At 43.3% G+C, this 24,222-nt stretch overlaps 1 protein-coding gene across 1 annotated transcript in view; it reads right to left on the bottom strand.

The window, feature by feature from the left end:
• Positions 1-23,941, bottom strand: part of c1ql1 (complement component 1, q subcomponent-like 1) — a 36,893-nt gene extending 12,952 nt beyond the window's left edge. The window contains 1 exon segment of the mRNA NM_001199600.1: positions 22,623-23,941. Within this exon segment, the coding sequence (NP_001186529.1) occupies positions 22,623-23,231 (609 nt within the window). The 5' untranslated portion in view covers positions 23,232-23,941.
• Positions 23,942-24,222: the final 281 nt, after the last annotated feature.

The raw sequence follows: 24,222 nt of genomic DNA, 5'->3' as shown, positions 1-24,222 counted from the left end.
GCATAATTGCCACAAGGGGAGGCTGCACCTGATAAAGTTGTCCCCAGTGTATCAAATTGTGTGCTATTGGAACAGCCCAAAGTGGGAACCCTGAAAGGTGGTGGTAGCTCCAGGGTTGCCCCTCATCCATAGGCTCACTTGGACATGTACTAAGTACAATTCAGCAGGACCAGCCCCCTAAGTTTGCCCATAGCCTGTACTGAGAGATAACATAAAACTATGGCAGCATAGATATTTCCCTGTACTAAGCACAATTCAGCAGGAACAGCCCCTTAAGTTTGCCCATAGCCTGTACTGAGAGATAACATAAAACTATGGCAGCATAGATATTTCCCTGTAGTAAGCGCAATTCAGCAGGAACAGCCCCTTAAGTTTGCACATAGCCTGTACTGAGAGATAACATAAAACTATGGCAGCATAGATATTACCCTGTACTAAGCACAATTCAGCAGGAACAGCCCCGTAAGTTTGCTCATAGCCTGTACAGAGAGATACCATAAAACTGTGGGTGAGTAGGAAATCGCCAATGTAACCATGCCACCTTACCCAGTGAATATATTTTGGTATCACAGGTACAAGTAAGCTCCATACAATGCTAAGTGGGCGTGTGCTGCCATACAGCATTACATTTGTGTCACGATTTCACTTATTCTAATCCAAATGATCCAGAGGGCAGAAAAGGAGAATCAGAATTGCTTTGTCCAGTCTGCTGAAGAACGGCAGAGACAACCATTTATCTTCTGTTCCACAAGAGCAACTCGTCTCTCAACTTTACTAATTCCTTCAATGGAAACCAAGAAAGAAAGCTTAAGTATTAAAATTGGTCATTTATCTTTAAATATCCAGCAATCCTAGACAGTTTCCAGAAAAGTTAAAAATTTTTGTGGTTCGTGGGCCACGTAATCTGCCTTCCAGCATGTGCCGAGCCATGGCAGGGCCGCAGGACTATAGCGTAGTTATTACAGTGAGTAATGAGTCTCCCAGATGCACTACCAGTAATTGTCTGTAGCCGCCAAAGTGAAACTGTCAGGGATAAGAGAGATTACAGAGAAATAAGATGATGTGGGAAAGGGGAGACTGATATTCTATAGCAGATGCCAACACTGATTAGTTAGTAAGGCACCACTTGCTCAATGCATTCAGGGAAGCACGGGGTTCGATTCCTGAGTCATCTCCTTATGACCTTCGGCATGTCACTTATTATCCCTGTGCATCAGGCATTAAAAATTGTATCTGGTGTCCTGGGGCCAGAGAACATTGCCAGATAATTGGTCAGCGAGTGTTTTCATTTTGAGTTACCTCTGGTCTTTCCTGCCCTTTAGCCACTATACCAAGGGAATCATCAGCAAGCCGACCAATTGCCTTCCTCAGACCTGGATTGGGATTCAAAACATGCTCTGACATTTCAAGGACACAGAGGCCCAAACAGCCCCCCACCAGTCCAAAAAATAATAACTGTTTAAGCCTGGCCCTCCTTGTAGCTCTTGCCTAATGTTCCCCAACAACCACAGTCAATGGGTTCTCTTGTCATAGGCATAATATGTCAGTTGGGCTTGCAGAGAAATTACAAAGACCCCAGTGTCCATAATTTCACCCCCATGATAGGATGCTTAATTAACATTTAAACTATTCCAAAATGGAAACGCCTTGATTATTACAACACAACAATTAAGGGTTGCTACCAGTGTGGCAGGGAACTGGAAACTCTAGAATTTCTAGATATGGTCATTAAGTCTCTTCTCCTAGCCATGATATGTCAATTGGACCTGCTGAGCAATCACAAGACCCCAATGTCCTTAATTCACCCCAATGACTAGTCCAATGTAGAAGAACCTTGATTATTGCAACCACCCAGTTATACATTGCCAGCAATGTTGACCTAGGGATCCTGGGACCCCACCATAAACGTGACCTCAGTGGTCCAAAACCCTAGCTGTTGCCATCTCCCACCACTGAAAACCATCCACACTAGGCCCACTGGGATTTCTTCCTGTGTTCGTATAGTCCACTGGAATTTCTTCCTATGGTCCTTATGGTCCAATCTGACCATAGTTGCCAATTTTGCCAACCCTATGTTATATCTTTTTTAGCTGGAAAGTAAGAGTGACATCTCTGCTCTAAAAGAAATAAGCCTGTGTTATAGTCTAACACCAACGTTACTCTGCTGTACTGTGCACTGGGGCAGAATAATGGGCAATATGTGGCACTGAATTCTAATCGATGCCGCCTAGCTCTGTGCTGTAGTCACTGAGGCTCACTGGATTTGGCCCAGGTAGGCGATAGGATCTGTGTTTTGATCAGGCCCACGCTGATCCCTAGAACCACTTAGCAAATGCCATAAATGTGTCCAGAACTTTCCCTTCCACAGCAATAGCTTGGGGACCTTATCACTTCAGTGTCATTTGGCAATGACAGTCTTTCTGTATGGTGCATTAATAATCAACACTGGGGGGGGTAGGGTTTTTTTTTTAAGGGGCAATTAAAATACCCCAAGCTTTAATGAACATTAAAAGATTATATAGGGTTAAGGGGCGCAAGATTAGGGGCAATTTGCTACATGCAATCAGATGCCCCCCCCTCCCTCGTGAGCTTCTGTGGAGATCAGTCTGTATATGCTCTGCTTGTCACATCTCTCTAGCATGGAACAGGCTCCATGTCTTTATCGAACAGACAGAAGCTCCTGCGGGCCATCCACTTCTTGCCTCTGAATGTTCCAAAGCGCTGGCATTACACTGGGCAACCTGAAGAATAATAAGATATTCAATACAAAGGGGCAGCTTACTGATATGGGTCAAAGCCTGTCGAGTTTCCAGTCTATATATAAAATAATTTGATTTAATGCTGCCTGAATGTGTGGAAGCCCATTATTTATATAAAACATAACTGTCCAAACTATGGCTTCTTGGTTGTTTTTGTATTTCAAATCCTAGCACCCCTCAACAGCCTTCAACTTTAAACAAAAATAGCCATTACCCCCACTGCTACTATAGGCACAATCTCTCCCTACTATACCTGCTATCGCACAGCTACAGTCACTTCCCAGAGGCTATTATCCCCCCACTGCTACTATAGGCACCATCTCTCCCTACTATACCTGCTATCCCACAGCCACAGTCCCTTCCCAGAGGCTATTATCCCCCACTGCTACTATAGGCACCATCTCTCCCTACTATACCTGCTATCGCACAGCTACAGTCACTTCCCAGAGGCTATTATCCCCCCACTGCTACTATAGGCACCATCTCTCCCTACTATACCTGCTATCCCACAGCCACAGTCCCTTCCCAGAGGCTATTATCCCCCACTGCTACTATAGGTACCATCTCTCCCTACTATACCTGCTATCCCACAGCCACAGTCCCTTCCCAGAGGCTATTATCCCCCACTGCTACTATAGGTATCATCTCTCCCTACTATACCTGCTATCCCACAGCCCCAGTCCCTTCCCAGAGGCTATTATCCCACTGCTACTATAGGCACCATCTCTCCCTACTATACCTGCTATCCCACAGCCACAGTCCCTTCCCAGAGGCTATTATCCCCCACTGCTACTATAGGTATCATCTCTCCCTACTATACCTGCTATCCCACAGCCACAGTCCCTTCCCAGAGGCTATTATCCCACTGCTACTATTGGTACCTTCTCTTCCTACTATACCTGCTATCCCACAGCCCCAGTCCCACAGAAATAGGCAATGCTATGAGATTGGACATCCCTTCTATATGGCTTTTAATGAAGGAGTTAATAAGGAGCAGCAGAGGTGCATGGCATCAGAGTGGGCAAGAGAGGAAAGAGGTGGTCTGTTGTGGGGAGAGAGATGCAGAGAAGAATGAGAATGCAGCTGGAGGAGAATGAGGAAGGGGGGGAGGAAAGTGACAGATGTGAGCAGGCAGACGGGAACGGACAGATCGAGAAAGAAAAGAGCGAAAAGCAGAAATAGAAAGATAACATCTGACAGGAAAAAAAGATGAGATAAGCAGAATTATGGGAGACAGTAGCCTGTGAACCAAAAGAGAATAATTTGAACAATGAAAGTGGCAGCAAACTCCCTAAGCCATGCTCTGCCTCATACATAGCTTGTCTATAAAGCCCTATCCACTAAGCTCACTTATACACACATAGTCAACAGAGCTCATTCTTCCAAGGGACCCAAAGTGCAATAAACTGGCACTAATAACCCCCGTGGTTTATCCCTAGCATTCTATTCTTTTGCAGTATTCCATAATAAATTGCTGCTGCTGCAAATCTCTGCATGCAAAAGAACAACATATGGGCAGCCTTCAACATCCAGTTTGGTTCTTCTGCCGCTTATCCCAATCACTCTGCTAATTAATCAGACCCCTGCAGTGATGCTGACAGTTGCTTTCCCCTCTGACCACTGTAGTCTGAATGCTCCATTATAGATACAGCTGGAGTCTCAGCCATAAAGCATAACAGAACTGTTGAGTTGTAAAAAATAGACTATATATCTTTACATCAGGCAAATCAATATGGCAAATGCAAGCCAGTGTTAAAGGAGAAGGAAAGGCTACATCACTGGGAGGTGCCACATGTTGGGTGCTCCCCAGTGTTTGGTTTCTCACTCCACTGCACATGCGCAAAGACCTAAGAAGGAAGAGGGTGGCCTTGTCACATACACCCCGGCTGGTGCAGTTTTCTCCTAACAGGAGGGCTGGCTGGGGTTTCAGGTAAGCAATTACAATCACTGGGGGTGCTTAACATTTTGGCACCCCCAGTTATTATAACTTTCCTTTTCCTTTAAGCTGCCCATTTAAGCTGTTAATATTGTCCCTTCAGACTGAGCTTTTCTGCCCAGGTACAAGCCCTCCCCGACCTCCTCCTAGACATATACCAAGCTGAAAATCAGACAGATATTTATCAAGCAGGATTAAAATCCTGTTGGGGTAAGGACTGCTGATTTGTTCGGTTAATCTGATTGGATTATAATGGAGGCCACTGGGAGAGGACCGCATCAACGAGCCAAAGCAGTTCTCACCTCAGTGGGATTTTTAAAAGTGCCTGATATATATCTGGCAGATTTTTGGACAGATATCTGGGTGAGGCCATGTTTACTATATAAACCAGACTTCCTGCCACTATGGCTGAGAGCATGGCCCTGCAGTGTCCCACTATGGCAGCAGCAAGTTCCAGGGGGAATGCTGAGGTACTGATATCCCTTAATGCCATTAGGTCTATAGGGTAATATGTACAGCCACTCCTTGGGCAGCCCAACAATGTTTATTCAAAGCTGTGCGCTCGTGTGTCGGCACACAAGTTTTTTGGGTAGTGCACACAACAACTTGGGGTGCGCACAAAGAATTTTGAGTGAAAACACTTAATTTTGTATTTATTATGACCTGAGCACCCAGTTCTTAAACATGTGCACATAATGTGCGCACAAAATAATTTTTTTTGTGCACATAGCCAAGAAAGAATTAGAGGGAACATTGAAGCCCAATCCCTGCAGGGCTGGACAGCCATGGCATCAGCACTGGCATCATATGGAGATTACCTCCCCAATGCCCGTTCACAACTCTGATGTTATTCTCTCTTCATAAAAGGTATCCTTGTGTTGTGCCAGTTGGCACTTCACTGCCTCATATATGTACCATATATATACCAAGCTATTCTACTGTCACTAATTGGGCCTGGTTGGCTATAAACTTCATTGGAGCATGTACATGTACTTCATGTACATTATTAGTTTTTCACCCATCCACACTGCATGGGCCCTATACCATAGGTCATGTGATCATTGGCCCTAGTGCTGAATGTTTGGATGAGCATGGGAGGCCACATCAGGCACAGCTCTGTTTTGTTTAGGGACCAGGATAAAAGGGCAAATACTTACAATGCATTGCCAGCTTTAGTCTGTTTGGGGTGATACATAGCATTGAACAATAGCATAACGTTTAAAGTTGTCCATTTAAAGGGGAACTCCACCCAAACACAACTTAAGCTTTTCAAAAAACAAAACATAATTTCAAGCAACTTTGCAATATATATCAGTTAAACAGTTAAACAATATACAGCTTTTCATGGTTTTTAATGTAAAAATATGGTTTGGAACAGTTCCCTAAGCCCTGCCCCCTGTTCCCCTGCTGATCTGGCTGACTGCTTTGAGACTCAAATAAAATGTAACAGTAGTCGACTGTCCTCGGCCTGCCTTCAGCCTGCCTTCAGCCTGCATCCTCCCAATCCCACAATTCCCTGCACATGTGATGTCAATAAAGAAAGGAACATTACAGTGCAATGCATTGTGGGTTATGGAGTTCCTGCATGCTGTCTGTAAGCTGTGGAGAAGTTGTTACAATTAGTAACATTAATGTTTTAGTCCCTCCTCCCCTGCCAGAATTCTAAATGATGCAGAAAGAGAAGATCTGTTTTGCAGCTGGATTTTAGCATATAAAAATAGTATTTATTCATACTTTTTGATGGAACAGATTATAGTGATAGGTATATTAGGGATTTCTGTGGTGTGCGGGGCTGTGAAGCTATAGTTTCCCTATAAATATATTTGACTTTTCCTTTTTTCTTACTGCGCTATTTATTTATAGGGGTAAGAGGAATGGGGGCGGCCTCGGGGCTTCCATATAACACATCCGGCGCTGAAGATGCTCCAATAGCAGATTTTAAACAACATTTTGGTGAGTTCCCAACAATTTATTAGAAGCTCTACATTTCCCATTTTTATTAATGAGACAAAATCTCAGCAAGAACATATACTTGGTGGCTGGTACTATTATATAATCACTGGTGCAAATATCTCCATGGAAAATCTGAATATAATGGGTGGGTAAGAGGGTGGTCAGGGGCCCCTGAGGGGATGTGGGGGCCCCTGGGGAATCAGCCCAGCAGCACACCCCAGTCTGACCCTGTTTAGTATTAAGCTATGAGTTTATAGGAAAAGCTTTCAGCACAGAGTCCTGCTTCCATTCAGCAACTCAGCGAGTTTATCTACTAATTGGAAATGTTCTGCAGTACAAAAACATATTACTGAGTGTGGGAGTCTGTGTATCCCCAAACCACCCATTCTCTGTCTGTCTTCCTGCCCGCATGTCTATCAGTCATTTTATCTATGGCACTATCAATCTTTCTATATGTTTATCTATCTATCTGTCTGTGTATCTGTCACTGTTTCTAGTTCCTTTTTGATAAGCAGTAAATTCTATTTTCTAAATCTTGGGGCATCCTGACTGGTTGGCATCAACATTATAAAAATGATTGGCTGGCTTAATAAGTTTGAGTGAGTCACGTTTAAAAGACAAAAGTGATCATTTATGGTTGCACTCTGCTGGGGCAGACAGTAAATAAGGGCTCTGGCACACGGGGAGATTAGTCGCCCACGGCAAAACTCCCTGTTCGCGGGCGACTAATCTCCCCGAGTTGCCTTCCCCTGCCATCCCATCGGCGACAATGTAAGTCGCCGGTGGGATGGCAGACGCGGCGGGGCAATTTCGGGAAATCGTCGAAAAAGACTTGAGAGTCTTTTTCGGCGATTTGCGCCTTACATGTTCGCCGGTGGGATGGCAGGGGAAGGCAACTCGGGGAGATTAGTCGCCCGCGAACAGGGAGTTTTGCCGCGGGCGACTAATCTCCCCGTGTCCAGAGCCCTAAGTACAGAGCCCTGATGCATTCTGACACTCGTTACCTTGTTCCTCTGAATGATGGGCAAGGTACAGGGGACATCTATGTGCCACCTTGGGTTGTCACCTGTCTGGCTTTGACCCAGACATCCCAGTTTTCAGAAGGACTGTCAGGGTCAAAACTGTATGCCCAGTTTTTCTCCTTGGTTGACGCCGTGCCAGCAGCCCAAAGGTGGCAACCTTAGTACCACCTCCACTGGGGGCGTGTGGAGACTAGGCAAAGTGACAACAGGACTTCGTCAGTGGACCTCATTGACAGGCTAATAAGCTACAGGGTTAGTTGGGAGAGACAGCTATAATTGGCCCATGTACAGATTTAGAAATCATGTTGTCTGATGGATCTCCATAGATCTCCATCTCCTGAATGATTTGCCCAATTTGGCCAAGCACAGGGGTGGCCAAATTGGTGTAAGATCCATACACAGACCTTTCTAAAATGACAGGTCACACACAGTATGGCCGTGGCTCCTCTTCACTCCCCTGCGTGCCAATGAGAAGGTGTGAAGAGAAGCAGCCAGAGGGCTCATTCAGAGCCAGTACGGCCTTGCAGTGACAGTATCTCAGCTCTCTTCTGCAGGGCTATTAGCCAGTAACACGACTATCTTTCTCAACAAATTGATTAAGGTGTGCTACACAATGGACAAACCGGCTAGTTGTAGCCCCAGGTGCAAGCTGAACCCTCAGCCAGGGTAAAACAATATCCAGGATAAAATGAAAAAACAGCAGCACTCCGGAAATGTTGTAGAAAAAAGTGACTTTACTCAAGTGCACACAGCAACGTTTCGGGCTTAAACCAGCCCTTTATCAAGCGACTATCTTTCTCGCCACTTCATCTTTCATCCACAAAGTACCCCAAAGAAGGAACGGGGGTCTTACTCAACCGGAGAAACACTGGAAGCGTTGATAGATAGGAATGCTTTATTTTTAGCACTAATTTTCTATCAGCTAATAATAATAATAAATATGAACTGCCTGTATAAGACATCTAGGGTATTTGGATAAATAGTTAGATATTGAAGTCATTACACGTTATTTTATATTTCTGCTGTCAGTATTGCCCCTTCCTATTAATCCTAATGAGCTCCACACAAACTCTAATGAGCTCCACACAAACCCAACATATACACATATAGCCGGAGATACCGTAATGTGATAACTCAGCCTGTTCTTGACAGTTATCTTTGCTGTCATTTGCTATGCTACATTTGTGATATAGAGTGCGATGGCTCTAAATAATTTCCCTTTCAATACCCCTTTGTGATGCTGGGAGCCCAGAGCAAATGTCCTTTCTGCCCTACCCATAATCCTGTCTGTGCCAGAGACAAAAATTACGTTGACATCTTGGCTTTTTTTCCCATATTCATTTCTAAAGCTTTATATTAGTCATAGGTACAACATGGATCAGGATTTGGTGCCAAATACTTGCGTATCTGCCATCAGATTTACATATGCAACTAAGGCTTTGGCTTCGGTTAAGTACATGGCCAAATGTTCTGTGTGCGATTCAGTATAAGATGAAAGCATCATCGATTAAGTGGATCCCTACTGTAAAAAGAGATGGGAACAAATCATTTTTAGGAATAAAGAAATAACATTTATCATATCTGACTTGCTAATTGGATTAGTTGTCTAAATGAGCAGAAATGTATCTGCAAATCAAATTTGATTGTGTGGAGTGTAGAAAGAGCTAGAAGCTGCTATTTGCTCAGTACAGCCATAGTACACAGTATATACATACCTATACACATATATATTGCCCAGTGTTCCCAAGAATGTGGGTATTAGGTGCTTCAGTATATTCAACTGAAATATGGCAGCAGATAATATGGCTCATGTGCTATAACCTTCTCTTGAGCCTATGGCATTCCTAGACTGTGCCAGGACCCCCTGCAAAAATGTTCAGAGGGGCCCGGCGCACAAAGCAGGCACTACCCATTCCACCCATTCCACACCCGCCTCGCCCTCATGTCCCTAAAGGGATCACTAAAGGTATAGAGGAAGCAGACCCTGACTTGAGCCACTACATTATAATAGCTGCCAAAGCAACCCCTCCAGAGCAAGTTGACCTGTGTATGGGGGCCTCCCAATAGGCTGCTCAACCAATATCTAGCTTACAACCTCTGCCACATATCTACTGGGCAGCCAATTCAGTGGCATGTTATTGTGGTCCTTGCAAGGCAGGTTCCTGTAGGCCTGTAGTATGATCCAGTCATTGGCCCTCTAGCCAGTTATCAGATCAGTTCAATTAGGTCCAGCATGCATGTGGCCAAGTAGGGCACAATACTTTTGGCAAGGTCTGGTGTATGGCTGCCTCAGGGCCCACCCCCTTCTTGCAGTGATTGACACGTGGGTAGACCACCTGTGTGTCCTGTGCATGCACCAATCACTGGAGAAGAAGGTCATTGGGTATTCCCTACAATAGATAGTGAAAAATGCAGGAAAATAATCCAAACAACTTGTATACGTTCTAAAGATTTGATAAAACTAAAGATTTGGCGAATGTCCATCTTGCAGTAGGACAATGATGTAAAGTGGTAGATCTGCCCAAATCCTGGCCCATGTACAAGTTTCCATGGAAACTCAGATAGCTGCCTGCTTGCACAAGAATAAAGAAGACAGTACTGTAGGTTTAAGCAGTTAAACCAATAAAAATCCTGTGTTTTAGAGCAAATATGTAATTCCCTGGGAAATTTGACCCACAAGAAGAAACTTGAAATAGTGCCAGTATCCCTTTAGCTAACCGTAATACATCATCTGTTTAGGCCTGGATCTAGATGGTTCTGGTGAATACAGTTTCAGCAAGGCTTTGGCTTGCTGAAGGCCAATACATTTCTACTTTGGTTGCCACCCTGCCAGCATCTCACTGGCTAAGCCAATAAATCACCAGCTCGGGACAGGGCTGATATTACAAATTTATTTGCAATATACTTACTGCTAAATTTCTAAATATGTCTTTTACTCCCCTCCCTGATCTATTCCACTACCTCAGTGGCACAGGGGCAACATGTTGCTCACCAACCCCTTGGATGTTGTTCCCAGTGACTTCAAAGCAGGTGCTTATTTTTTAATTTCTAACTTGGGGGCAAGTTTTGGTTGCATAAAAACTATGTGAACTACCAAACAAAGCCTCCTATAGGCTGGCAGTCCACATAGGAGCTACCAAATAGCCAATCACAGCCCTTATTTGGTACCCCAAGGTAAATTTGTCATCCTTGTGTTGCTCCCCAACTCTTTTTACATTTGAATATGTCTTATGGGTAAAAAAGTTGGGGATTCCTTCACTACCTAATCTAGTCCTTTAACCCCTGCTCCAACCGCATACAGCATCCTGACCCTCCCCTGATTTACTCATGCCCCTCCCCTGTGATGTCACTGCTACCAGAAAGGTAACAACCCAAATTCCTACAAAAGCAATAAAGGGTAATTTACTAAGTGGAAGGCAGAAAATGTGAGCCAATTTTTTTGCAGTGTGCACACTGACTTCTTTATGACTGGAATTGCTGCAGGTTCTCCAATTAATTTCAGAGCACATTTAACAGCACTGTATTCATGAGGGGTGGGAAGAATATAGACATCCCCTCTCCTGCCCTCTAACTTGAGTGTCAATTAAATGTGCAAGTTGAGGATTGGCAACAGACACAGGCCCTGTACTTACTGCCTGCACCAACACAATGCTTTTTAAAGGAGAAGGAAAGGCTAAGTCACTTCAGGGTGCCAAAATGTTAGGCACCCCCAAGTGACTTGAATAGCTTACCTTTTACCCCGGGCTGGTGCCACTGTACAGAGAGAACAGCACCAGCCCGGGGTAGCAGCGAGCGCTTCCTACTTCCATCTTCGCGCGCGCATGCGCAGTAGAGTGAATAGTGGAACTTTAACAGAGAAGTCGGCGTTTCACTCTACTGCGCATGCGCCTGACTCACAGTCAAGGCTTAGCGAAGGCGGAAGGAGGAAGCGCATCGCTCCAGGTACCCCGGGCTGGTGCGGTTTTCTCCTAATAGGGGCACCAGCCCGGGGTACGAGGTAAGTGATTCAAGTCACTTGGGGGTGCCTAACATTTTAGCACCCCCAAGTAACTTAGCCTTTCCTTCCCCTTTAAGGAGCAGAGCACAGCCTGGGAAGAAGTGCTCCCTGCTTACCCCCTATATGTAATAAAATAACATTTGCCAAGGTGAAGTAACTCATTTTAAACGGGGGACCAGTAAATGCTATGTGCTGATTGGTTGCTATAGGTTGCTAGACCTGCAGCAAACTTTACACTGTTTACTATACACACACCAAAAGGATTATTAGGAACACCATACTAATACGGTGTTTGACCCCATTAGTGCACTTAGACTTCTGCCAAGGGGAATAATAAACAGGCCCTGTGACGTTCCTGTTCTAGCCAACCCTACAGATAACTCAACATACAAAGCAACCCTCTGTGTTTCCGCTACATAAGCAGTTTCAGGATTCTGGGAGCTGTAGTCGAACAACAGAGCTGCGCTGACATTCAATGCCTTTTGGTTATTTGTTTTTAAACAAGCATATCTGTGAGCACTCAGAACATAAAAATGTGAAATTACAAGAATAACGGCAATTTCCCTTTCCTGGGATAAGTATATTTAGAATATACTGCAACATTTTATCGTTTTTCATTGGTGTTTGATTTTTCAAGCAGTATTTCATGCTAACCTTTTCAAATGGCACATATATATAAATTCACAGTGGTTACAGAATTTTCTCTTTCTTTATTAGCACTTACAGACATTTCCCAGGTACAAAATATAAATAAAGATTTTTTTCTTTTATATCTGTTTGTTAAAAGAATACTGTCATGGGAAAACATGTTTTTTTTTTTCAAAACGCATCAGTTAATAGAGCTTCTCCAGCAGAATCCTGCAATGAAATCCATTTTTTAAAAGCACAGATTTTATTTTTATTTCATTTTGAAATTTCACATGGGGCTAGCCATATTCTTCATTTCCCAGGGTGCTATAGCCATGTGACCTGTGCTCCAATAAACGTCAGTCACACTTTACTGCTGAGCTGCAAGTTGGAGTGAAATCACCCCCTCTCAGCATAAAAATGGGAGGGTAGCAAGATTGCAGCTCCCAGTAGACATCAGAATAGCACTCAATAGTAAGAAATCTCAGTCTGGCTTGGGACTCCTCCAGTTACATGTACAAGTAGTGCTGGCTCCTTTTGAAAGCTCAGACTCAGAAAGCTCAGAAAGCACAATGCACTGATATGGGGCCTACTCTAATGGTAGAGTGAATTATTTGCTATGTAATCAGTGTAATGTAGAAATAAAAAGTACACTATAAAAATCATGACAGTTTCCCATAAATGTGAACCATACACTCCATTACCCTTTCCCCCCAAAATGGATTTTCCTATAATTATATAGCACCAGGCCATGAATACAGCTCCTCATCTGGGATTGCTCATCAAGCCCCGACCCAGTGGAACTTACAATGTAAAATACTGAGAATCGATGTGTAAAGCTAAATTGAGGAACAAATCCATACTCTATCTATTGGTCCCCTTTCAACCATGTACCTGTATTTAAAAGACATTGGTGTGAAGCATTTGGTCTGTGGTGGCAATTGCCATCTGGTTAAATGTCAGCTTCCTGTGTGGAAGTGCCACAGAGACAAGAAGTAAAGCCTCCATACAAGGTAGCTGCCAAAGCCACCCTTTTCAGGTATTGGGGAGTAGGGCTGTTCTGTCTCTTTGGGATTTTTCCAGAACCTAACAAGTTAAAAATCACATTCTTCCTATAATTTTGTCTGACCCTCATAATATGAAGTATGAGGTGAAGGTGGGGATATATTGTTTTTCTGACACTGTGCAGGCCTTTCCAGCTGTCTGTATCACATAGAAGGATGTTTCCTCTATTATTTGTAGGCCAGGTTAAAGTCTCACATGTCTGAGCCCGGACCCACGTGCTGCACTGACAAATGGGAGCAAATGACCTTTCCCTCATGTGGCATCTGATCTTTCTCTGTAATAATAATACATGCCCTCTGCGTATATATTCTCTAGGAAATAGCTCTTCCTTTAGCAGGCTGCCTTCAGCACTACAACTCAATGAGAGGGGAACTCTGCCCAATAACTGTTCCTTGCATAATGAAAGAAAATATTATTCTAAGCAACTTTACAAAATGTATTAGCAATTTACAAAGGTCTGCTGGGAAAGATGGCATTCTGGCACTGAAGATTTTCAGCGCAATTGTGTTCAGTCTTTGTTGAAGTGAGTGTGAGAGCTGTGTACATTTAATGCATTGGTTGCAATTGTGTCAGACACATCGAAGCAGAAATTATGTTGAAATTGTGGGGGGAAATTCTGCATTGTAGGTAAAACAAATGGCAACTTGCACTTATTATTGCTTATATCAGGGCTGTTTAACAACTACACCTTTCAAGCCTATGTAGCTCCTCCTCCTGACTTTTGTAGTATTAGTGTGGTTCCCTCTGGCTACTCAGTTTCTCTACCATTTCAGTGGTCTCATGTACCTTTCCATTTATTCATCCATTTCTCAGTACTCTCTGTGATTCTGGTCCCTGAGCTAATCTCCTGGATGTTTCTGTATCAATTTTAGACAAACTAATGGATAAACTAGCTGCCCCTAAGTGAGCAGTTCTCCTGCCAACCCCATAGCGGTCACACAAGGTTTGCCACTTGTGAACAGTAAGGCTGATGCCACACGTGGCGCTTTTACGCTGCGTTTTTTCTCAGCCTAAAAACTCCACACAAGCCAGACAGCCCCTGACTATGGCGTTTTTCAGCCTAGTACTGGTGACGTAGCAAATCCCGTTTCCCGTTTCCAAGTGCGAAATAGCAAAAAACGCCGTGTATTTCCGCTAGGTCTGGCAGCTGCCTTTGTGTATACATAGGAAATAGCTTGCTTTGCAAATACTGGCTTATTTTGGCCAACGCTTGAAAAATCCGTGCTAAGGCGTTTTCTAGCGTATTTCCGCATTGTGTGGTTTGCTTCGAGTCTTTTCAAGTTATTTCTATGGATGATGATATCGGGCGTTTTTCAGCCGCTGAGAAAATTAGAAAATACGCAGCGTAAAAACGCCATGTGTGGCATCAGCCTAAAGGTACTTGCCTCTAAAGCTCCTCTTTACACTTGTGCATTTTGCACACAGCTTGTTTGAATGAATAGCTCCCTGTGCCCCTTTTGACACGGGCAAACCCTGAAGCAATTGCCACCTGGGAGATTTCCCATGGCAGCCTGCACCAAATGACATAGACCATCTTGATGCCAACTGCTGGGAAAGATGGCATTCTGGCACTGAAGATTTTGTGTTCAGTCTTTGTTGAAGTGCGTGTGAGAGCTGTGTACATTTAATGCATTGGCGGCAATTGTGTCACACACATCGCAGCAGAAATTACAGGTATGTTGAAATTGTGGGGGGAAACTCTGCATTGTTGGTAAAACAAATGGCAACTTGCACTTATTATTGCTTATATCACGGCTGTTTAACAACTACACCTTTCAAGCCTACGTAGCTACTCCTCCTGACTTTTGTAGTCAGTGTAGTGTGGTTCCCTCTGGCTACTCAGTTTCTCTACCATTTTAGTGGTCTCATGTACCTTTCCATTTATTCATCCATTTCTCAGTACTCTCTGTGATTCTGGTCCCTGAGCTAATCTCCTGGATGTTTCTGTATCAACTTTAGACAAGCTAATGGATAATCTAGCTGCCCCTAAGTGAGCGGTTCTCCTGCCGGCCCCATAGCGAGCTCTCCCTGCTTATCTCTCCTTTATTGTGAGCACTCAGTAGTCGCAGCTTAGTCCATTTTTGATCTCAGCCGGGAAATCACTAACAACTGAATCGCTGCTTCAGTATCTCCCTGCTCCTGTTTTCAATTTACCCCTGACGGGGTATTCCTCTCTGCAGCTATTTCACCTGTGCTGATTCATTACTATTTTCATTCTCAACAGTGTTGCCTTCTTAAGCAGGGTCTGCTGTATTGCCTATCTACAGACACTTCTGTAAAACATGAAAAATGAATAATGAGAAATAGAAGTTGTTTTATGCCACTCTATGGAGAAGGCCAAGCATTATGGCTGCTCCAGCATCTGTCTGTAAGTGAAGATATGCAGAGAGGGAACATTTTGTGTATATAGAGAGCTACTCCCTAACACAGTGATCCCCAAAAAGTGGTTTGCGGGTAACCAGGGATAGAACTAACTGTAGACAGAAAAGGCACAAGTCTAAGTTGCAACAGTGAAAGGGACCCTTGGCATGTACCTCTTCTTTTGCCAGTCCCTAGTCTGAGCCCTTGTTTCTCCACTGCCCACTGCTCATTTTTACCCATCCAGTCAGCACGCACCCATTCATTTGTGCTCACATGCATACGGACTGGGGAGAGGCGGCTTAGGGGACCTGGGGCACTCAGTTGTGAGCAACATGTTGCTCACCAATCCATTGGAGGTTGCTCCCAGCTGTATATGTTCATACCATGTTTCTCTCTCTTACACGCTAAAGAAAAATGTCAATTAATCAACTGTCAAGATATTTTGATATGCAATGTCAAATAAAGTGGGTGCTTATTTATGAATTTTTGGTTTGGAGGCAAATTTTAGTTGCATAAAAACCAGGTGTACTGCCAAACAGACTTCTGTAGGCTGCCAGACCTAACAGGACCTACCAAATAGCCAATAACAGCCCTTATTTGGCACACCCCAGGAACATTTTTCAATGCTTGTGTTGCTCCCCAACTCGTTTTACATTTGAATGTGACTCACGGGTAAAAAAGGTTGGAGACCCCTGCCCTAATACTATACTATCAACTGTGGAAGTTACCTTACCAGTGTTGGTCCAGTGTAGGACTGACCCTCCTGCCCGTTGGTAACTTCATGACCAAAGGCCAATCAGGATATGAAATCTGCTGGGGGTTTGGCTGAATTACATCTCCAGGCACTTAAGGAATCCCCAGGGCCACAAAAATAAAAAATTAAAAATGTATTTATCGGGCCCATGACGAAGTGCCTTTGGGCATGAAACGCGTAGGGAAATTGGAGCTGTTTTATATTTTACTGTAGATGGAGCCGCCATGCCTGCTGCACAATTCTGCAGATGTTTTACTGGTACAGGGTACCCAGGGACTTTTCAAAGAAGGCAACTATATTGTTTAAAGTGTATAGCCAGCAATCCCTTCTGGACTGGTCTGTACATTTTGTGTTCGTATTATTATAACCTATAACATACAGCAGTGTTTTTCAACCTTTTTTGGGCAAAGGCACACTTGTTTCATGAAAAAAATCACGAGGCACACCACCATTAGGAAATGTTAAAAAATTTAACTCTGTGCCCAGCAGCAGTGCCCCCCTAGTACATTGGTGCCCAGCAGCAGTGCCCCCCTAGTACATTGGTGCCAAGAGCAGTGCCCCCCTAGTACATTGGTGCCAAGAGCAGTGCCCCCCTAGTACATTGGTGCCCAGCAGCAGTGCCCCCCTAGTACATTGGTGCCCAGCAGCAGTGCCCCCCTAGTACATTGGTGCCAAGAGCAGTGCCCCCCTAGTACATTGGTGCCCTGCCTACGGCACACCAGGCAACATCTCGCGGCACACTAGTGTGCCGCGGAACAGTGGTTGAAAAACGCTGACATACAGGACTTTCAGGCGGTTATGTGATAGATGTAAAGCTTGCCCCAATCTTGTAAATCAGAGGAACTAATTCACAGGAAGCATTTCCTTGTAACATCTAATTGGCTGTTATAAACTGCAGTGTAAAGTGTGATTTTAGATGCAAAGTATTTTACCCACAATGCAGTGTTCTTACCATAAGGGCTCTGGCACACAGGGAGACTAGTCGCCCGCGACAAATATGTATGCCATGTATGCCATCCCAACGGCGATTTACATTTTCACTGGTGGGATGGCATTTTGGGCGACTATTCTCCCTGTGTGCCAGAGCCCTAAATTCTGCTGATGCTGTGTCACCCTGGGTGAGTTTTGCTTGGAACAATTGCATACAGTGCTTAAAAATGCATGCAGATTGACGCGAATCAGATGCAATTGCAGGTTAAATGAACATTTGCTGTGTTCTGCGTCAGATGGTGCATGCTTTTTTATTGGGCATTTTGACCTTGGGGTATCCTGGAGCTACCTCCACCTTTCAAAGGTCCATGCTTCAGATGTGTTAATTGCTGCACACGTTTTATTGGAAAAGCTTTGCTGGGTGCATTGGCACCTGGGGTCAAAACTATTAGACTCATTTTGGACATAAATAATGCCTTCAATTCACGCAACAACTGCACCAGCTGCAACTGGGGTTGCAGTTGCAAATGAGCCTTTTAGTCCAACCCTAGAGCAGGGGTGGCCGGACTTTTTTCGGTCGCGATCGTCTGACGACTGGGGAATGCGGAAATGCGGCGTGAATGTGTACGTATGCGATGCAGCATTAGTGCACATTCACGCAGCACTTCCGCATCCCCGGCTTGATCGCGGTCCACCAGGAATCTACGGGGGATCAACTGGTGGACCGCGATCAGCATATTGGCCACCCCTGCCCTAGAGTGTTAAGATGGCCATACGCAGGCAGATTTCAGCTGCCAATCTGGATCAGACTGATTTGGCAGATTATCTGCCCTTGTGTGGGCACTTTCGACAGACGTACCCGACCAAAATGTGGCCTAAAATTAGGCAGATCGTGATCGGGCAGGTTTGATTTTCCGTTAGATCGGTCATTATCTGCCATTGTAATTCGACCGCTTATCGCTTGGCCCTAGGGCTAAACCATCTAATTAGCCCGACACCACCTACATTGGGTGGGTATATCGGAAGAAGATCTGCTCGTTTGGCAACCTCTTACCATGTATGGCCACCTTTAGTTGCTCAATTTATTATCTTAGTGATCATTTTCTCTGCACATTTTCCTTCTGTGTTTCTGTGCTCACTACCCACTCCATGTACCCCGTGCTCTCACTACCTACTCCATGTACCCTGTGCCCCCTTGAGTCACTAATAATGTCTGATGTGAGATGGCGGCCCCCAATGGAGGCTCAGGAGGTCGCACTAACACTGGATTAGTCTCTTTCTCCTTCCCCAGGGTACATAATGATTGCTGTTGGCAATTAAGCTCCAGATGGATTCCTACACCTAATTTGTTTTATTCCATCTGTATCGATCCATAACTATAGGTCCCACTGTTTTTCTGTTATTGACTCCTCATTACATGGAGCTGTGTAGCATGTAGCTATGGCAAAGTACACATTACAATGAATATAATCCTGCAATAATAAAGGCTGTGGCATAGGGTCCCTGCCCTTCTCTAACCCACTGGGGAAGTTCTTATTAAAATTGCCATTATTCTTTAATTTTTCTGATTTTTGATTTATCTGTTTGCTGCTATGGTCACTCAACCTAGCAACCAGACATTGATGGGAGATGGCATTGCCAAAATTCGGAACTTTGTGGATAACGGGTTCCTGATAATGGATCCTATACCTGTATATGCAGCTTCACTACAGGCACTAGATTTATTATCTGAAAATCCGTTATCAAGAAGTGCCCTGTTCTTGATCCAAACAGAACCACACAGCTGAAGCTTTCTGTGCCAGGTGTCCCTGTGCACCACTGTTGACATCTGCCATTATGAGCCACGTCAGCTCCTTTCCCTGCTTGGAGAGCACACCAGAAGACCACCTGTGGCCCTGGGTCAGTGTACAGACACCAAGTTTCCAAACAGTGAACAGAAGTGACCGGGCCAAAGATGGAAGCTGCCAACAATGCTATGTAGTTGAACATTTCTCTCTGTAATACAGGGCCACAGCACCCTACTAGCAATTCTAGTGGTTCAGATGGGGATACTAAGGCTAGTATAATGGTGCTGAAATTAACAGAGAGGCTTTAGTACTCCATTACTCCACAAGACAGGGAGAGACATATAAGTTAATTTGTCCGGCAAGGGCTTTAGTTCTCCTTTAATTTTCACTGCCAGCTATAGCACTGCATTTATTTACTGGTGCGCCCAGCACTTAAATTTGGTGTATTCAAATACAGTTATGTGACCTGTTATTTAAAATGCTTGGAACCTGGGTGTTTCTGGATAAGGGTCCTTATCTTAATTTTGAACTCCATACCGTAAGTCTTCTAAAAAAAATGATTTAAATATGAAGTAAACCCAAGAGGATTGTTCTGCCTTCAATAAGGATTAATTTTATCTAATTTGGGATTACATTCAAGGCACTGTATTATTATCACAGAGAGGAAATCATTTTAAAAAATGTAAATTATATGGTTAAAACAGAGATGGGATGACGGTCTTCCATAATTTGGAGCTTCCTGGATAATGGGTTTCCAGATAACAGGTTTTGATTCCGCCAAATGAGATGAGATGAGATTTGGCCAAAGCCTGGATTTGGTGTATCCCTAGACGCAAATAAGCCATTTGATGTGCTTTATATAGTATAATGTATAGTGTATTTTATTATATAATATAAATACAGGTTTGAGAGCTATTATATGAAATCCTCTCATTCTGAAATCTATGAAATACAGCAATGCCGTTTGCCATTGTGCTCTATTTAAACAATGAATTCTTTATGTTTGCCAGATTTTTCTCTCTAACAATAACTCACTACATTGTACTTAATGGTAACTAAGCTGCAAAAATACACTTACATATACATATATGATACATGCAAATATATATACAGATATGGGACCTGTTATCCAGAATGCTTGGGACCTGGGGTTTTCCAAGTGAGAGATCTTCCCTAATTTGGATTTTCATACCTTAAGTCTACTTAAAATCATTTAAACATTAAATACATCCATTTGGATTGTTTTGCCTCCAATAAGGATTAAGTCTTAGTTGGGATCAAGTACAAGGTACTGTTTTATTGCTATAGAGGGAAAGCAAATTCTATAATTCGGAGCTTTCTTGATAACAGGTTTCTGGATAACGGGTCCTATTATTTTTATAGGGTGTGCCGATCTGATAATAGTTTTTATATATATAATACTATTATCAGGCACACCCTATAAAAATATTTGTAACTTTATTTTAAACCATTGTAGAAAAAATCCTACGTTTTTAGTAAGGACCAAAACTTCGGATTTTTTCTACACTGTGTTTAAAATAGTTACTTATTACTAATAGTTACTAATATTTTTATAGGGTGTGTCTGTCTGATAATAGTTTTTGTATATTCAGTTTTACTGTGCATCCCATTTTATACGATTTTTGTATTTGAATGCAGGGTGGTATATATGTGTGTACAGGGGACCCCATTATCCAGAAAGTTCCGAATTATGGAAAGCTCATCTCCCATAGACTCCATTTTAATCAAATTATTCAGAATTTTAAAACTGATTGCCTTTTTTTCTCTGTAATAATAAAATAATAACCTGTAATTTATCCCAACTAAGGTATAATTAATCCTTATTGGATGCAAAACAATTATATTGGGTTTAATTACTGTTTTATTGATTTTTTAGTAGACTTAAGGTATGAAGATCTAATTTACGGAAAGACCCCTTATCCGGAATACCCTTGGTCCCGAGCATTCTGGATAATGGGTCCTATATCTGTATATATATATATATATATATATTGCTGCAGGCTTAGGCACACACACTATAAGATTTTGACCTGGGTGCAAATCAGAAATATACAAAATTGGAAAAATTCTGATGCACACCAGGAATTTTTACAAAAAATATTCTGTTTCTTAGATTGACGATTTGGTCCTCACCTGGTCTTCACCTTGATAAAAGGTCCAAAGTGAGGACTGAAACATCGATCTAATAAACCAAATTTTTTTCTGTAGAAGTTGTGCATCAGCATTTTTCCAATTTTATATATATATGTAAAGTAAAAAAGGAAAGTTGTGTTCAGCACTAAACATGACTTTGAAGTGACTTTGCCATAGTTGGCCAGCTTGTATATATTGCAATATATGGACAAACAATCCCTGTTTTGTTTCAGTAGCTTTTGCACAAAATGTCTTAATGTCCTATATACACTAAAATGGGTGACTGCAGAGGATATCTTTATGTCTTTGTGTATATATGTATATATATAATGGGTAATAAGTTAGTATAACAGTTCTACTTTAGTATCCAGATTCAAGGAGAAATAACATATGAAAAGGAGCCAATTACTACATTGACAGAACTCTCCCAAAAGTCAGTAGAATGCGTGGAATTGATTGGATATAGGGAATGATCAATGTTTCAGTCTCAGAGGTCTGCGTTGAAGCAGGGAAGCCGAACATTCCCTATGCTGATCAATAAGTGTTCGACAAATCTTTGCACAAACTCTAAGAGTGAGCAAATTAGCAGTACATATATATGAGTGCATGTATATTTGTATGTATATATACACAGAGACACACATGTATGTACCTAGATGTTTGTCTGGCTGAAAGCTGCAGAAAGAGAGAATCTACTTCCTAATGAGATAAGGAGTGCTACCAGTGTTATTCCCCCATTAATAAGTTGTTATATTTTCACTTTGTTTCTGCTCTGGGTTGCCACACAATGACAATATTGCATTGCCAATAACAGAAGCAGATATAGCCCACACTGGAGGAGCGAGACTCAAACTTTAGCCATTAAGATTTATTACCAGTTCATTATTAGGAATGGCACATAATGACTGTCAAGGACACCGGCAGCGCTAGCACAGTCTGCGGCTTATGAGAATGAATGTTAGTGCCATTACCCCCACTGTTATATCGGACAATTCTCAGTGATTCTAGGAGTGTTATTGGTTCTGACTGAAACATCTACAGCATATAATCCCTTGTTATATATGGATGTATTTACGCACATGTCTGAATGTAACCAACCACATTATATCCTGGAAAGCTTAATTACTAGTGAGTAATCAGTTTGCCCTATTAACATAATTAATTATTGGTAAATCTTATACTTTTTTAATCTTATACTTTTTCAGTATAAATTGAAGCCATTCACCCTGCTAGCTATTCCCTTTCTATGCCAGGGTCACTAGAATTGAAACACCTACCTGTCCATTCTTACACAGGTCTGCCCACATGCTGGTGCCATCGCCGCCTCTCATGAGGACATGGTAGGTGAAGAAGTAAGTGCCTGGTACAGTACAGCTAAATCTCCCTGTTGCCTCATCATAGTTGTTTCCAAGGTTTGTAACCACGTCGTCAAATTTGAGAACCTCGTAGCCCTCGTGAGGGTGCTTTAAGCCAGCGTAGAAAGCAATCCTTGGGATAGTGGTATAGGTGGCTGTGCTAATGGCACCACTCACCCCTCCTCCTGGCAGCCCTGGTGGTCCGGGCTTGCCTGGTTCTCCCCTTTCTCCTGGAGGTCCAACTGGACCTGGTGGCCCTGGTTCTCCAGGTTCTCCGGGTGGCCCTGGTTTGCCTGGACGTCCAGCTTTGCCTTGAGGACCTTGAACCAAGGTAGAAGGGGCCGACTGTCCTCTGTCACTTAGGGGTTCAGCTCCAGTTCCTGCACGGAGGCTGGTACTGGTAGTTGTGACCCCCGTTTTGCTAAGGTAGGGGTCACACACCATGCGGCAGGTGCCCAACATCTCGTAGTGGCCATCAGACCCCACAGAGCTGACCAATACAGGAATGAGGATGACCAATATAAGGACCATCACCACACCAATTGCCACAGCCACCAAAGTCTTCCTCCCAAGGCCAAAGGGGGCCAGGGGTCGGGGGGCACGGCCTGTAGGAGCTATGGTGCCGAATGGAGTGGGGGAGAGGCAAAATGGGTCCCCCCAGATGAGAAGGGGAAAAATGGACTTGAGAGTAAAAGAGAAGCAGGAGAGAGAAGGGAGTCTGAAGGCAAGAAAAAATAAAGGAGAAAAAGTGGGAAAAAAAGGATGGAAAAAAGGGTAAAAGGATAAAGAAAAAGTCCAAATAAAGCTGTGAAACTGAAAAGTTGATTGACAGGAAAGCTAAAAGACTAAATTAAAGTAGAACAAAGGACATAATAGAGTAAATACAAGAGGGAGTATAGAGACATGAGAGGCGGGGGGTAAAGCACAACAACAAAATGAACGAGATGAGAAAAGTGAATGGAAAGTGTAAATAACAGAAGGGAATGGGACAGAGAGAACACACAACAAGGGACAGTGTAAAACAGATAAAAGCTACGGAGAAGAAGAGACAGAGCGGGAGCAGCTGAAAGTGAATATTTTAAGAGAGAGAGAGAGAGACGGAGATTAAAGTAGGAAAGCGATCAGAGAGGAAGAAGCAGCAGCAGTAGTGTCGGAACAGGGACAGAAAGAAAACTGGAAGGGGGGAGATTGGATGAGAGGGAGGAAGGCGCTGAGGCAGAGGAAAAGCAGAGAGGCAGCAGGGAATCCAACTTATGAGAGGATGCTCAGACAGCCTGAGCTTTATATATGAGACATTGCAGTGCCCCCTGACTGATGAGCAGGGAGATACAGGCACACAACCTACACACAGGTATATAAGCACCCAGGTATATACACACTGCCTATTACTTACTATCCAAGCAATCACAGGTATATGGGTACCCAGGTATATACACACTGCCTATTACTTACTATCCAAGCACCCACAGGTATATGGGTACCCAGGTATATACACACACTGCCTAGTATTCACTATCCAAGC

Source organism: Xenopus tropicalis, chromosome 10 (assembly GCF_000004195.4).
Source record: "Xenopus tropicalis strain Nigerian chromosome 10, UCB_Xtro_10.0, whole genome shotgun sequence".
NCBI classification, from domain to species: domain Eukaryota; kingdom Metazoa; phylum Chordata; class Amphibia; order Anura; family Pipidae; genus Xenopus; species Xenopus tropicalis.
Note: the sequence above shows the minus strand (reverse complement) of the source record. Positions and strands in the feature narration are given on the sequence as shown.